The 17101-nt window shown below is 38.1% G+C and overlaps 1 protein-coding gene across 1 annotated transcript in view; it reads right to left on the reverse strand.

Moving 5' to 3' along the window:
• The window catches only part of LOC139468077 (small G protein signaling modulator 3-like), a 75760-nt gene that overhangs the window by 37147 nt on the left and 21512 nt on the right, over window positions 1-17101 (reverse strand). The window contains exons 10-15 of the mRNA XM_071249786.1: window positions 16105-16200; window positions 9026-9157; window positions 7764-7952; window positions 6201-6356; window positions 4611-4774; window positions 3179-3272 (exon numbers count right to left, since the gene is read on the reverse strand). Coding sequence (XP_071105887.1) covers window positions 3179-3272; window positions 4611-4774; window positions 6201-6356; window positions 7764-7952; window positions 9026-9157; window positions 16105-16200 — 831 coding nt within the window. The remainder of the gene's footprint in view (window positions 1-3178; window positions 3273-4610; window positions 4775-6200; window positions 6357-7763; window positions 7953-9025; window positions 9158-16104; window positions 16201-17101) is intronic.

Genomic DNA, 17101 nt, shown 5'->3' on the forward strand with positions numbered 1-17101 from the left:
GTTTAACGCCTCACTCAGAAATATTCTAGCTATATGAAGGCGATCTGTAAATAATCGTGTCTGGACCAGACAATCTAGTGATTAACATCATGAGCATCGATCCATGCAATTGGGATGCGATGACATGCATCAACCAAGTAAGTGAGCCTGACCACCCGATCCTGTTAGTCGCCTTTTACGACAAGCATAGACGCCTTTTACGGCAAGCATGTGTTGCTGAAGACCTTTTCTACTCCGGATCTTCACGGATCCCTGAATGGATGAAGACGGACAGAGGCGGATCAAAATCCACCATTGACAGATGTTCCCCCAAAGGCACAACTACTCCTGGATAATACATGTACAAGAAATCAGTGTTCAGTCTGTTAAATAGAATGTCTACAATGACTTTGGAAATGGTAAAATTGCATGGTCAGGTTAACACTGAAATCTCACTCTGCTTTTTCAGTTTGATAGTCAGTTTAGGGCAATGAAAACTGCACAGGTGACATGCCTTATGTGAAACAAAGCATTTGAGATTCTGTAACAAGGAGAACTGTTATGTTCATATCCCTGTCACTTCTGATTATATTTTATGAAAGCTTCAATTGATGTACACCATATATCATCGCATAAAACATCCCTTTTGGCATCATTTGTACATTTTGTAATATCTACTGATGTCACCAGATAACCAAACTCAGTAACATACAAAAAAAAAATCTGACATAAAGGATTCTAAATCTACTTTTCCAACATAAAACTGCCTTGTTAGATAAACGTACACCGAACAATCTTTTTCATCACAATCTTATTCCATCAAAAGTTCACACTTGATCACATTGTGTGACATTATCGTGGACTGCCATCTGTGGATTGGATGTCTGTGGATATTGTATATGGTTAATCAAACTTATGAAAAAGTAAACAGAACACAGCATTTTGGGACTAGAGGCATTCCACTTGCAACATACAAATCTGTTTCCATTGAACAGGCGACTGCAGTGTAGCATGACCTGGTGCATGTGGTGTGCATGTGGTGTGAGTATGGTGTTCATGATCTATGTGTATTCGTCAATGCAACACTAGCCCACAAGCAAACCTTTAACCCCAAAGATTATGCAAAGACAACAGGATTTTTTAAAAGTCTGCAGTAGTTTGTCTGCATAGGTAGAGGTGAGGTGAGGTGAAATGGGGCTAAATATCGCGTTCAAGATTATTGCCATGTGCATGCATGCACGTGAGTGTTTGTGTGTGTGTGGCTGCTTGTACTAGTCCAGACTAATGCCGATTTTATAGTTCTAGCCTACTGAGACACAATGCCTCAGTTATAACATGAATACCCCACTCAGACACAGTAAACTGATATAACACTCTGCGGTTTTGGTTGAAAATGTGAAACCTTGAGCTCGGGCAAAGCCCTCAGGTTATGAGTGAGTGAGTGAGTTCGGTTTAACGCCGCTTTTAACAGTATTCCAGTTATATCGCGGCGTGATAGCAGGTCTCAGACGTTTACCACTTCGGTGAAACCCACGAGCACTGGTATGGTGCTGACAAAACTAGAAACATAATCGGGGCGAATTGGGATTCGAACCCACAGTCATAGGTTTCTGGCAAGCCCAAGGGACGCAACTCTGCACAGCGAATCGCAGCACTTTAGACAACTGGGCCACCCGTGCCCCCTTCAGGTTATGAACTGGCTTTACAACTGTCTTGTTATAACGTGCCAAATGTAAATAGGATTTTTTGTTTAAATTAAACTCTTTTGACGCTTCACAACACCCATGGTTTTAGGCATGGCTTCTCTTATCAGTTATAACCAATCAGTGTATTCATTTCATATCAGACCAGATACACATATTGTAAGTACAGTGAGCCCATGTCAGTGGGTCACAAACTTAGAGGGCAATGATTGATTTGATTCCTTCTGCAATCGTGATAACATTTCCTTCATGAATGCTGATGGAATGGCTGTTGGTACAGAGAGGAGAAAACTTAACCTGCCATTTCAGCACGGAGAAGAAAAGTATTCTGCCTAATTGAATAATCTAGTAGTCAACACCATCTAGCCTTTCTATCTAGACCAAACAATCCCATTAAGCTCACGAGATTGACAAAATTCAGAGTGTGATGTCATGTGACTTTGTAGTTGGTATAAATAGGTTCACTATGCTGAGTGTCGTGAGCTCTCAATGTCAGCAAGCATCTGAGAAGAAGGTTGGTAGTTCTATCTCCTGGCCCCTTCATGCCAAAAGACATTAAAAGATGGTACTTGCTGTTACCTAGCATTAGGGGATAAAACAAGGACTTGTCGCCTCAAAGTCAGTATTTTGTATCCATGTTAAACTGCGGCATGGCATCTCAGTGGGCTAGTACTGCATACCAGCATTAGTACGAACCAGTAAAAGCTACACACAAATGAACTTGCACCGCTCTACAAGTACAATAATCTTGAACGTGACTTTAGCCCAATCTTACCTCACCTCAGAAAGCAGAGTAAAATAAATAAATAATGTGTGTAAACAATGCATGTGTAAACGTCAGTTTGAGAACTCTTCGATAGCCATAACAAAACAGTAGGGCTGCAACGAATACACTATAAGGCGATTACGATTTGTATCATGAATATAGGGTAACAAATATGAATATTAATTCATGAATACAATAACGAGTCAGCAGCGGTTGTATTATTTGTTATATTCAGTGAAACAAAAAAATAAATTATTTGACATGGATGGTTAACTATTATTATATAAAACATTAATATACCTCACTTATCTAGGTACTAGTATCTGCTCAAATGTGACAATGACCAGTGACCACAATACTGTCAAATTAAATATTATAAGAGTGTTCTTTTTAAGAACTCTATGCATATAATGTTTTTATGGATATTTTTTAGGTACAGGGTATGTAAATGCACATGATTGCATATTCATAAATATTCAATTCTAGTGGCCACGAATAACGAATTCAATTCATGAATGAATACGGTTCGATTCACCGAATACGCGAGTGAATCATAACAGCCCTACAAAACAGTACATGTATTTTAAAAAATCATTCCATGTACCATGACACTCCCCATCTATAAACACACCATAATTGATCACAATGCATTTCTACTTCGGTGAACGTGATTAGTGTGCAGGACAAGCCTCTACAACACTGGACAGTTGCTATATGAAATCAGTCTCACCTCCTCAATGAAGAGCCAAGGATGGCAATGACTTCCTAGGATGTTGGATTTCTTTAATCCATGTTCAAATATTGCTTTCAACGCTGGACATAACCTGGAAAGAATACAAACAATTAAAATTGAATACGTAGCCTGAAAACTATTCATCTTCATCAAGGACATTTAGAAGCATTTTTAAATATGGCTAAACATACTGATTATTCATTACGTTAATGTGACCATTTCAGGGAAAACTTGATAAACTCAGTATCTACATTGATCAATACATCAATACATCTTCATCCTCAAGATTTCACAGGTTATGTGTACACTACATTCCTCCATTACCCATCACTACATACGACCAACTTGATTTTGCACCTAGTGTGTGTGTGTGTGTTGTGAGTGTGTTTAACAAAATATAATACTCCCTCCCCAAACCAAGTGAATTTTGTCAAGTCTTGAGAAACAAGAATATTTTTTTTAACTTCCTTAATCAGTAAGGTGGTATTGACTGAAACCTGACCATAAGTGTTATAAATTAATCTCAGTAATTATACCATGTTCCCTTGAGATTCTGTGCTCAAATGTTGGGTCACAAGCTGCAGTGATGGAATTATTATTAGATAACACATTAGGCCAAGAAGGCTAACAGACTTCTCTCCCTTGAATTGAATTCATGAAATGTGTTTGCTCTGCTTATGATAGTATTTAGTATGATAGTATTAAGAGTGTTCCAAACTTCTTTTCTTGGCACATTTTAATGTCAGTATCTTTATCAACATGCATTAGAGGATAGCACTATTTTATGGTATTAGAAGAAAATAGGAAATGTGTTTACCCTCAGGAATCAGAATATTTAGGATACACAGTAACATAACTAAAAAAAGCATAGCTTCATATCTAGTGCTTGTTGGTAGGAATACACTGAATTCAATGAGCTATGATTTCGCGTTAAAAGTCCTCTCGGATTTGGATTCAGGTCATTCATTATCTCCATCCATGTCCAAGATCCCATTGGTTATCTTACATACGCCCGTGGGGATGCTGGGATAGAAAAGGACCCTAGAAACCTATGTTGGTCGTAGGAGGCGACTAAATGGATTGGGTGGTCAGGCTCATGACTTGGTTGATAGCATGTCAATGTACCCAAACGCCGTGGATCGTTGCTCCTACTATAAATTACTTGACTGTCTGGTCCGAACTCAATTGATTACAGGCTGCTTTACTTCAAAACAATTTCCTCGCAAGAATTTATTTCCCAAATCCAACATATCTGATCAATTGCACAAGCATTCATATGCAGGGCTCGTACCATTTCTTTAAAATCCAACTCGTCCTGCAGGGCAAGTAGATATTATTTTGTACTCATCCTACAATATTCTCACTTGCCCTATTAAATTTTATATGGTTTTATGTTCTCTGTTATTACATAAGAAATGTGGCTACTTACGTCCCTCTGACCAGATCCGTGACAGCCTCTGTCACAGAGTCATCACCAGCTGAAGAGTAGTGCTTACTCCTCTCATCCAGAATCTCCACAAACTTGGCCGGGAACCATCCTCGCAAACCATTCAGTTCCCCGATCCAACAGTGTTCATCCTTCTGGGAGATGATCTGAACAAAGAGTGTTGTGTTAAATGGATGAAGTTAATGGATGATGATATATGCTCTTTTTGTGTCTCTGAATCTGGAAACTTATACCATGTGCATGTACAATGTGTTTCTGTAAAGGAATTTGGGTTAGAAAATGAAATGTACCTGAACTCAAAACATGCATATGATATTCATATTACCATTCTGGATAAGTTATTTTGCTACAACAAAAACAACTATCTTTGCAACCATATAATTCTTCTTGCAAAAAAATGCATTCACCAGTCAAGCATTGAAAAAAATCTATTATGCTTCCTTTTCTTCATTAACATATTGAAAGATGTATGTAAAGTAGAAAATATTATCCCAATGAACATGATGAAAAATAGACACATTAATAAATTCGACAGAAAATGGAAGGATTTATCAGCCTATTTAATATAATTTATCAGTCAATCCAATATATCATGATATATGTATATACCCATATCTGATCATGTTTTAAGATTCTAATAACTGCTACACTTATATGCCTCATGTAACAATGTTACATTCATGTCTACTGAATTGATATAAACATATTCTTTTTTAAAAAGTGTGTTGGGTTAAACATGTTACGAGCCACTATAAACAGCCTCACAGTTTCCTGACACCATGTCAGCTTAACGTGGGAGGAAAGCCCAAAGTGATGCAGGTCACAGACATTTACCGCTTTGGTGACAACAGACAGATCAAAGTCATATATGGTGAAATTTTATTTGATCTGTTTTCCAGCCTAATGGTTTGTGATTCAGCACAGACAGTTGTGATACCTCAAAACAACACTATGCCACTCTTGTCCCTGATTTAAACATATAAAAGATTGTTTAAACATGGTCAGTTCTGTAGATATCAAATGAGAGAGCAGGAGTGTAACTTAAGGACTTCAGGAAAGAGGAAACCTAACACTTCACATTTTTGAAGAATAATCCAGTATCAACCCACTTAAAAACTGAAAATCTGCATTAAAAGCAGGTGCACAAAAATCTATCCTCAACTCCACACGTCATTGAAATCTACCGTTATCTAAAACTTATTAATGATGATGCTTCAACAGATCTCATAAACATCTATCCAAAGAATAGAAAGTAGGAGACACGTCCTGCCAAAGTTGTGAGGGAATTAGTGCAAGCAGTGATGATGGTGGATCTAGGAAAGGTGGCCTAAAAGCTTGCTGCAGCATCCACTCATCCCTTCATCATTTATCAGCAGTTCTATATGCCGCAACTGGAGCTAGGAATCAAGCAATTAGAAAGTGTGCCAATGTGCACTGTAGGATTTACAACACACTTCTACATCTCCAAATGGCTTACAAATCAAACAATATTTATAAAAGCAATATACCAATCTCATTCTTGACTTTTAACAGGCTTGTTAACAATGGTTAACCCCGAAGCCTGGTACTTACTGTGATAATGTCATTCTTTCTGAATCCCAGCTCATCATCATCGTGACGTTCAAAGTCAAGCAGTGCCTTGGCCCGCCTCCTCCTATTGCGGGCCACGTTCACGTAGTTCTCCAGGTCCTTGGCATGGCTGTCCATGGTGTAGTCAGCCTGCAGGTTCTGCAACACACAACACCTGTACTTGCACACTTGAAATATCTAAAAAAACATCTGCGATTGATATGATTAAGTTACTTGAAGAAATAAAAATATTTTATATTAAATTACTGGAAGATAAACATTTGTTCTTCTTGAATAATACAATTATATCACTATACTAAAACTCTACTAAATATTTACTACACAAAGTTTTGCACAGATCAATATATATTTAACTGGCATGTCTCACATTTTGAAAAACTGAAATGCTTTGTTTGTTTGAAAACCCAATTTCATTAAAATTAGATCTTTTACACTGATACGATACTTCGATAGGACACCTCCAAAGGTACTCGTTTCAGGTGAACTTTCTACTCAGCCAATCAGCGTCAAGGCCTCTTAATTCTTGGTATGAGTGCATGAAGCATTCAGATCAGCTTATATGTTCTGATTTCTGTATCTCGAAATGAGCTAAGACAACCTTTCCTGAATGTACCTCATGAGGGGTACGCCATTATATTGTTGTGAGTATTTTATGCATCCCGTCGTTTCTGAGATCCATGGCATCTACACCCAAAAGGAAGTACGATTAAAGCACTTAAGGAATAATTGTGTCTTACGTGAGTTTTCTTTTCATTAAAATCAAATTTCCATATCAAGGTGGCAAAAAAAGAATTGACGCCAGATTTTTTTAGAAAGCTGACATCTGATTGTCTCCAGAATCCACATATCTTTCCTTTAGACTGGGTGGTCAAAGTTTACTCAGGGGCACCTGACATGACCTTCTTTGGAGGTGTGCTCAGATCTTGATGCATATTGGAGTTTTACATTTTAGTGGTTGAAATTCTATGAATGATACCTTTGAACTGCCAGTTGTCCTAAGGTAAAATTCTCTTAACAAATTTCGCAACCATAAAATCCCAAACAACTTCAGTCACCACAATGTGAAAAAGTGCTGTTTGTGAAATCTTATTGTTGCTTGAGCATCATTTCCTTTGACAATAAAAATTGATTTAGTTTTAATAAGGCAGCACCCAAACATCCATTCCATACCACTGACACAGCCCACTGTTGTTCAGCTTATGAGCTTACCCTATTTTGTCATTATGCTTCTTAACTCACTGAACCATCATCAAGTACATAATGGGAATTGTAATTCTGAATGTAAATATTACTGTACTTAAAGAATAATATTGCTAATACTAAATATAGATTTTACCTCACAAAAACACTTTCAAACAATGGTGATGGCCATTTTATATGTAAATATCCACATAGGCATCTGGTGATGGTAATTTTAAACCCTGTGTCAAGATTATACAGCAATATCAGCTTGATATAATCCTGCAGTCCTGTCACTGACAATAAGATTCATTGTAAAGTCGAGATTGTGTAAAGTTGAGATTGTGGAAAGTCTGGTATACTTACAACTTTGTTATTTTTGGGGTCCAGTGATTGGAAGTGACGAGCAACCTGGAGGATGGCTTCCCGCAAGTCTACCAGTAACTCTGTTTGGCGAATGTTTTTGGCTTTTCCAAAGTCTTCGTCCTCTGATTCTCCTCTGAGCAGGACCGAGACGAGGGATCGAGATCGTTTTAGGTGTCGCTTGTTCAGTTGCTGTAAATGAAACAGGAAGTTTCTCTTTCAAAGCCAGGTAGTAAGCTCACAAAAACACATGCACTGCACAGAGAGGCACATGTGACCCAGTCATCTAAACCACTGTAATTCTCTGTGCACAGTTACATCCCTTAGTGATGCCAGAAACTTAGAATCATGGGTTCAGATCTCAAATTTGCCCTGATTATGTATCTAAGAGCTGCTTTATGCAAAAACAATGCTCACATTGTTGTACTAATTTTAGCTTCACACAGGATTCTACTCTCAAAAGTCCATGGTTGGCAACATACATCCAATTAGCTTGGGTGGGACAAAAATATAAATATTTGTTTGCAGCTTAATCTTTTTTCAAATTTTATTCAGGATGAAGTGATGAAGCCAATTTAGCTGGGAAAAAGAAATGCTAAGATTGTCGAAAGGACGGGATGTCAAGTATATTTATAGAAGTGTGTATTCATCTATAAGAACGTTTGTTTTCTTCAGTGTCACAAAAACATTGCTAAATGCTGCATCAGCAATCTTGCAGCTGTGAGCTGTGAGCTAACAAAAAAATCTTGAACATATTTTATGTTCAGTAATGAATGTGGCCTTTGGCTGTGGTTGGTAGAATCTGCCAAAAAAAGTGTTGCCTACAGTAATTTAAAAAGTCAGCAGTATTGAACAATTTTGATTGACCACTGTTATCCAATATCCAACTGATTAGCAGAGTGAGTGAGTGAGTTGGGTTTAACGCCGCTTTTAACAGTATTCCAGTTATATCACAGCGTGTCAGCTTAATTTGGGAGGAAAGCCCGAAGTGATGCAGGTCTCAGACGTTTACCACTTCGGTGAAACCCATGAGCACATGTATGGTGCTGACAAACCTAGAATCATAATTGGGGCGAACCCGGATTTGAACCCACAATCATAGGTTTCTGGTGTGCCCAAGGGACGTAACTCTAAGACGACTGGGCCACCCATTCCCCACGATTAGCAGAGAAAGATATCTTCATAAGTAACTTTTTATTCTTAGTTATTCTCAATTCTCAAAACTGTTTTCCTCATAAATGACACATTCAACTGCTGCAACAGACCTGTTTTGGCAGGTTCCTGGATGACTCTGGATTGACCAGTGCACCCTGGTCAGCCATCAGGTAGGCCAGGTGTTTCCGCCTGTGTGTCTCCACCACGACATCAGTCAAGGATCCAGCAGTCCGGAAAGCCACCTGCAACATATCCAACATCGCCATCATAAACTTGTGTACAATCATATAAATCAACTTTCTATTTGAGGGAAATGATAGGTATCTGTAATAGACATCATCATCCATCTTCTCTACATATATAATATTACACCATCATCATATCACATTATCACATTCATGAGTTGTGAATACATTGTACAGGAAACAGAGCAATAGGAGAAAACAACCCTTTCATTTTATGTATGGCATTGCAGAAACAATGAGAATCACATTGGAATTCATGAAATAAGTGATATGAGAAGGAGGAATAAAAAATAAAAAACACTGTATCTAACAAGTATACACCAGGTATATTATTCAGATTAAAGCTAACATGTCATCAGCTATCTGTTTATAATACCGTAGAACATGGCTATAACCAACACAGACATAACATAAAAACGGTTATAATTAATTAAAACGTTTCAACAGTTTTACCAGAGTACCCACTGGCTCATTAAACTGGCAACTCTAAAAAACACCAGTCCCCCCCATTTCTTTTCAGTCCCAACTTTGAACAAATAAATAAACATATTTTCCACATATTTTATTGTCTCTTTTACACAAGTTTCGTTTTTCAAATTAAATTTTGGTTTAGCATTTGTGATTAAGTATGCCCTAAAGTAATAAGATCTGTAAAGTTGCCATGTTCAGTTTACTTGCCACGAAATGTATGCAAGTGACTATGACCACAAACAGGGAGTGGGCTTGTTGTGAGAAGAAGCATTAACTTTATAGGACATCCCTAACAGCGGCCATATATGGAGCCTCTGCTGTATTTTTAAAATTGATTGGGACTAAGTGCCCAGTGCGCTTATTACGGCGAAGACGGTAGGTCAAGGTTGACTGGATGATGGAGGTAAAGTCAGCAACAACAGTTGACACTCTGATTAATTGTAACAGCTGTCTCAGCATGTTCAGACTTACAATGCAGTTGCTGTATCATCATGTCAGAATAATACTGCACCACACTGCATAAAACACACGCATCCTTACAATGCACACAAAAACATGAACCATGCCTCATGAAATATTTTCACTCGGGATATAAACATGATAAACTGGATATTAAATTGAATCATGCGTGATATCCTATAAATACAGAGTGCAGTTTTACACACTCAGACTTCACATGAGTACAACATTTGTACAACTGAACTAGTGAATGTTGTTTTGCATCAGTCAGCACATCCTTGAGTATTAATTGCCAATCTTATTATAGCTTCACTGTGGAAGTGACGTCACCAGCTTTATTATCATTAACATTTTTTATACAAAATTTCTCTCGCTCTTGAGCTTAAAATCAACAATCAATCAAACTACATCCCCGGAATGAGAGGCATAGATCTACATTAAAATGACGGTCTCATTTGGGCAAGCCCTTGTTAGATTGATTTGAATCAGAAGGCTGTTATAACTGAATTTTATCCGAAAAAGATGTTTCCCAGAGTACAAACAGAAACGGAGGGCTGTCTTTCTGTTACGAGACATTCCAGTTGTATTTGAGATGGTACGCTGATATCACCACTTCTTTTTATCATGATCAATGGTGTAGTTTGATTGGACATTTATTTACCACTGTGTCATTGGCACTGAACATGCTGAACTCAAACAGTTTCTTGGATATTTATTAATGGAGACATAATACACTAGATAACCAGGCAGTGGGGTAGCCTATTGGTTAAAGCGCTTGCTTGTCACGCTAAAAACCCGGGTTTGATTCCCCACACCAGCACAATGTGTGAATCAAATAATCAAGCCGGGTCAGACAAATCAGTGGCCCCAAGGGTAAATAGGGGTGGTAGGATAGCCTAATGGTTAGAGCTTTCTTTTGTCGCCGAAGACCCGGCTTCGCTTCCCCACATGAGTAAAATGTATGAAAACGATTCTGATGTCCCCCATCATGATATTGCTGGAATAATGCCTAAACCATGAGGCATAAAACCATACTCTCACTCACTCACTCACTCTGTATGCTCAGGGTAAATAACAAACATCACAAAATTTTGTCAGTCATTTTTCGACCTTTCATATCAATAAGTGTATTTTTCCGCTCAACAATGTTGACTGTGTAGTCTGCATTTTAGCAGTCGCCATGCTCTGGAATTATGGCAGTGTCTTCAAATCGTCATGCAGAGAGACGTCATATGATGCAATCTGATTCTCATGAGATTAAAGACAAGGAAGCAAACTGTGACCACCTGAACCCCACTTTAGTTGACTCTTATGTAACATAACCTAGCTTGGTATTTAGCCCATGGTTGAAAGAGAGCAACACTCACTGCCACCTTGTGACAAACTACAACAGCATATCAACAAATCCTGTCCACCATCACACACAAGTTCGTCTCAAGCATAAGCAGATAAGAACAACCCATGCCATCAGGGTACAGTGTCACACAGTCAGCCAGGTCACTCACATTGTAACCATCTACTTTTCTCACAACTCTTACAACCAGCATGGGGTACTGCGGACTTATCCTGCCCTAGACTTCCCACAGGATAAACACCAAGGGTTTAAAAATAACACAAGTCTGTTAGTCCTAGAGTAGTAATATACATGAAGGACTTTTAATTTTTAACTGAATGGTGTACTGTCGACCTATTCTCTACACAGAATAATAAATAGGCCTGTACTTCAGCATGGGGAACTATCGACCTATTCTCCTCACAGAATAATAAATAGGCCTGTACTTCAGCATGGGGAACTATCGACCTATTCTCTGCACAGAATAAAAAATAGGTCTGTACTTTAGCATGGGGAACTATTGACCTATTCTCTACACAGAATAATAAATAGGCCTGTACTTCAGCATGGGGAACTATCGACCTCTTCTCCTCACAGAATAATAAATAGGCTTGTACTTCAGCATGGGGAACTGTCGACCTATTCTCCCCACAGAATACATAGGCCTGTACACCAACCTGAAATTCAACTGGTGGTGCTGGCACATGAGGATAGGGCCTCTTGTAGTGTAGAACCAACTTTTCATCCTGCACGCCACTATGGGAACTCCCAGGTGCCACACTTGGACACAACATCATGTTAAATGGATAACATATGTTGATGTGAAATCACAACGGTTGAATATACAGTTTCTCATGCACTATCACATGATGAATCAAATGCAGAAAAAACACCAGGGATATCTTGTCCATTCTTATTCCAGATCATCTATTTGTCAGATTGCCTTGTGTCAATCAGTATACATAGCATATATGTATCAGTAAACCTATGCTTGATAAGCGACATATTCCAACCAATACGCAAGGCAATTATTACTGAGTGTTATTCTGTACCAGCTGGTGCAATTGATTTTCTTGATAAGCTGAATATCTACATGCCATTCCCACTGTGCTGTTAGCCTGACAATAGGATAATTGTGAGTTAATTTACAGTGATTTAGGTCCTAGGTCTAAGATTAAAGTCTGTTTCAATTAATAACAATGAGCAAAAGCCGTGAAGATGGATTATTACCCATGTTCCAAATAGAATTATTCAATGTCAAACCATGAACAGATTCATTTCATAACAGTTAAGTACAAGAATATTGGAACAGAAAGCAGCTTCAGTATTTTTCCATGGATAAAGGGACCTACATTACAAGCCACATTAATCTCACAAAAGTCAAGCTTCATTATTGCTGACTGCAGTAAGTGAATTTTGCATGGCGAACACAGTCAATAAGCCAAAGTTAAATCAACATGTCAGATCAAGGTCAATGTGAGTTATGTCCCTTTGGTGTAACAGCACCCTATGATCAGTAGGGCAAAGAATTGTTATGAAGCAAATACAATACATGTCAAGAATATAGGGTAACGATTACGAATATTTATTCACTAATACAATAACAAGTCAGCAGTTGATGTATTCTTTATTATATTTTGAAAAACAACAACAAAATCAATTATTTGACATTATCTGACCCTGATGACACTGCAGATTCATGGTTGCAATGAGATACGGTGATCCATTGCTACAATGCTACCTTTGGGGTCCAAATAACTGATGAGTGTTATAGATGGATCAGCTGTTTAAATCGAGGAGTTGTGGGGGGTAAATTACCAACACAATAGCATATGCTCCCCCTACCTAACACGATCTATGCTGCTATTGCCTCTCCTCACACGTTGCATATCAGAGTATGAAATTAGAATAGTAGTTGTTTATGATTCATAGTGTAAAACAAAATTATCAAGAATTATGCACAGTAAAAAACTACACCGTATCCCTTCAGCGAATTCAGGTAAATGAAGAGGTGAAAACAAACTTGGCCATGCATGGCTGATATACGTTCCATTTTACATATACAGTTAACTACGCTTATAACGAACACGCTTATAACGAACTGATGGATATAACGAACTTACTTTTTGGTCCCGACTATTTGCTGTTGTTATACTGTATATATGCTTATAACCAACTACGGTTATAACTAACTAAAATTAATAGTCCCTTTGAGTTCGTTATAACCGTACTTTACTGTATTGATTTGATAAATAAAAGATGAATTCAAGTGAAAAACAGTCTTTTAATTTTTGGTATAACTATTCCATTCTAGTGACAGTGAATAAGGAATTCAATTCATGAAGGGATACGGTACGATTCACCGAATACGCGAGTGAATCATAATAACCCTCATGATCATGGGTTTAAAACCAAGCGTATGATTCTTGGTTTGACCACAGTAGTAGGTTTACATCACTTCAGTGTACCTTCCAAATATAGCAGACGTATTATTAGTGACATACTGGTCAAAAAGTGTAAAACCCATCTCACTCATTCACTTTCCTCCTTCCAAGGCATACTTTTGAAGAAACTTTGCAGTCATATTGGGATGAACATGTAAGTCATGTTCAGTATCACTGGTCCATCATTTTGCAGAGATGATGGTAGACAACATCAGACAACAGATCATGTACAAACGGGTCGCGACACAAGGTCAAGATCACTTGGGATGTGACCTGGTGAGCTCAATAGTCAACTGTCAATAGACAATAGCTCCAACATCATGAACATCAAGAACAAATTTCTTCAATCCTGCTAACAATTAATTGATCGAGGAAAGGATTGGACAAGAACTCTGCTTATAATTCTCCTCCCATTCTGGGTGGAGTGAGTATGGTTTTACGCCGCTTTTAGCAATATTCCAGCAATATCACGGCGGGGGACACCAGAAATGGGCTTCACACATTGTACCCAAGTCAGGAATCGAACCCGGGTCTTCTGTGTGACGAGCAAACGCTTTAACCACTAGGCTACCCGACCGCCACTCACTCCCTCCCTCCCATTCTGTGTCGGGGTAAATAATATCATCATAGACATCTCTGTCATCCTGGAAACTATTACAACATTAGAAACATTTTCTGCATTTATCAGTCGTCATATTAAAATTAAAATCTATATGAAATGGGTGAGCTTGTGAAACTTCTTACATAAGTGCCATTTTCAGTTACCAAAATGACTTTTTCCTTCAAATACTGTAAATCGTGAAATTAATGCGTCTCCAAAAGAATACGAAAACTGGCCCCTGGCCAAAAATGCAACTCAATATGAATGCGACACCTCCCTCCTCTCAAGCATCAGTGGATATTGTTATCTAAAGAAAATGTCCTCTGTCAGGTTTACAGGAGAATCCTCACCTTAATCCAACCTTACATTAATCCAATCACACACAAAAAAGCACTGCTTATTAGCGCTGAGTAGAGTATTTCCGCTAAAATAACACATGCGCGCTGGCTCGTGTCAGCCTTTGACGCAGTCACAAAGAACAAAGACACCATGTTGCGTGGGTGGGGTCTGTCTGGACTTGCAGGTGTGATCAGTGATGACATAAGTGAGTAGAACTCTTGTCTTGACCCCAGCAGTGGCAATTCACAGGATGTAATTAGTGTTTGAATGACATTGTTTATATACTTGTTACAAGTGCTGCTCAATAAACAGTGATTAGAAATACATAGTTGTTTATTTCAGCGTATGTCTAAGTTGGTATTTCTGCTATCCAAAATGTCTTATTGTTGATATAAATGCGATGTTTAAAAATGCGAGCCAAGAACACTTGTATTTTTCTCATTTAATTCACGCTCGCGTTAATTTCAAGAATTACAGCATTCACATTAATAGCTAATTCAAGGGCATATTATGCGCAGTTTAAGAAAACCAAATTGAGACTGATACATACCGATACATTATGAAGCATGCCATGCATCATAAGGTTGAGTCTTGAAATCAAGTTGTTCCAGTACATTTGTGAAATGTTTCAGCTTTAGTAACTATCCAGTAAAATAGAGTGCACAAAGGTTTCCAATGATAGCGGGCCACACAAAGACCACTATTAATCCTGGTTATGCCATGTTCCAGACAATTTCTTCTCTATTTATGCATATTTCTGCTTTGAAAAGACGAATTTGTCCAAATGATGCCTTGCAGTGTACATGCAGCCAGGGAAGTTGGACAAAATGTGAAATAACCACATCACACACTAACAATCAATAAACAATGTGTTTCATGGTTGTTTGTTGTCCTTTTGTCATTTATGTAGAATCAGCAAATTATCAAGTTACTGTAAGGCTAGATCTTTTTTAATGCTTGGTTTAATGATTATTGTGTCATTCTGGTCGACAGGTTGGGGAATAAAGACATTTCAGATATTTGTGGTGTTAGAGTCAGTCTTGTTTCATCAATCTCGCAGTTTAACCTATCATCTGCAGGTTGTGGGCAGTGCAAAAAGTGCTTTCAGGTGACAAAAAACATATATAAGTCTATTTTTCAATTCTCAATATCTTAGGGTCAGTGGGATCTAAAGATCAATTTTAAAAAGTCTTGCGGAACTACAAAGACCAAGTTATATTGGCTGGTTATACCACATACTATTTACCTGGCACAGTTATCATATGGGAGTTGGAAAGGATAGATTTGCAGCTCTTACCTCAATGAGATCTTCAACATCCTGCACATCTCCTGGTACATCAGACAGGGCATTGAAGATCTGGGCGGAGTTGTCCAGTGTCTTCAGCTCATTCTCCTGCAACAAAATAAACAAATGATAAGGAAAAAAACCAAATGTATAAACATATTCAAGTCTATCCCAAAACGGGGTAGGAAGGTCAGGTTTTTTCAGTTGTTATAGTTCTTAAAACATGATAAAAAAAACTGTTTTCCGTAGTGAAACTTATTCTGGAGGCTTAGTCTATGGACAATACTGGGGGAAAAATATTGTAGGGAGCTCCAGATAAGGATTCCCGTTCAGCAAACCGGAAACACAAATATCTGTCTTTCCAGCGGGAACCACCTTACTCTTTTCATAAATTTTCATTCTTGTTTGTTTCCTTTTAACGCCATACACAAAATTGCATCTTTTGGACGGCAGCCTGTAAATATTTGACTGTCGACTAGACAAACCAGTGACTGATATTATGAGCAATGAATTCATGCCTTTGTGGTACAATGACACACAATCAAACAAGTCACTGAGTCTGACCCAACCGATCGATAAAGTTGCTTGGGACCAATTGTAAGGCAGAATCTCCACTGGGGCAATGAAATTTGTACTGGTTAGTAAGTCTTACAAAACATTTGGACATTCTTTTTCAAACATGGACATTTTTACATTATCTTTTGACAATCAATGCTTGTATACTGACTCCCTTATCCAAACATTTGATTTTCAAACCATTTTTCCTAAATTGCATTTTCTTATTTAACTCTTTAATAAGCAATGTAATAGGACAGTAGGGCATTACAACAAATATTTTTGGGAATTAGGCCAGTTTAGGGACGTATCAGAAGTACCCAGGTGAATCCCTTGAAATAGCACAAACTACTAGTTTCTAGGAAACAGTCAGAGAGGTAATACCCTAAGGATCACTTAACTCTTTGTCCTATTTTATTCACCTGGCCTTTGTTTGTATTGAGATTACAGTCCA

The sequence above is a fragment of the Haliotis cracherodii genome, unplaced genomic scaffold (assembly GCF_022045235.1).
Source record: "Haliotis cracherodii isolate W230 unplaced genomic scaffold, xgHalCrac1.p SCAF_2, whole genome shotgun sequence".
Classification (NCBI taxonomy): Eukaryota; Metazoa; Mollusca; class Gastropoda; order Lepetellida; family Haliotidae; genus Haliotis; species Haliotis cracherodii.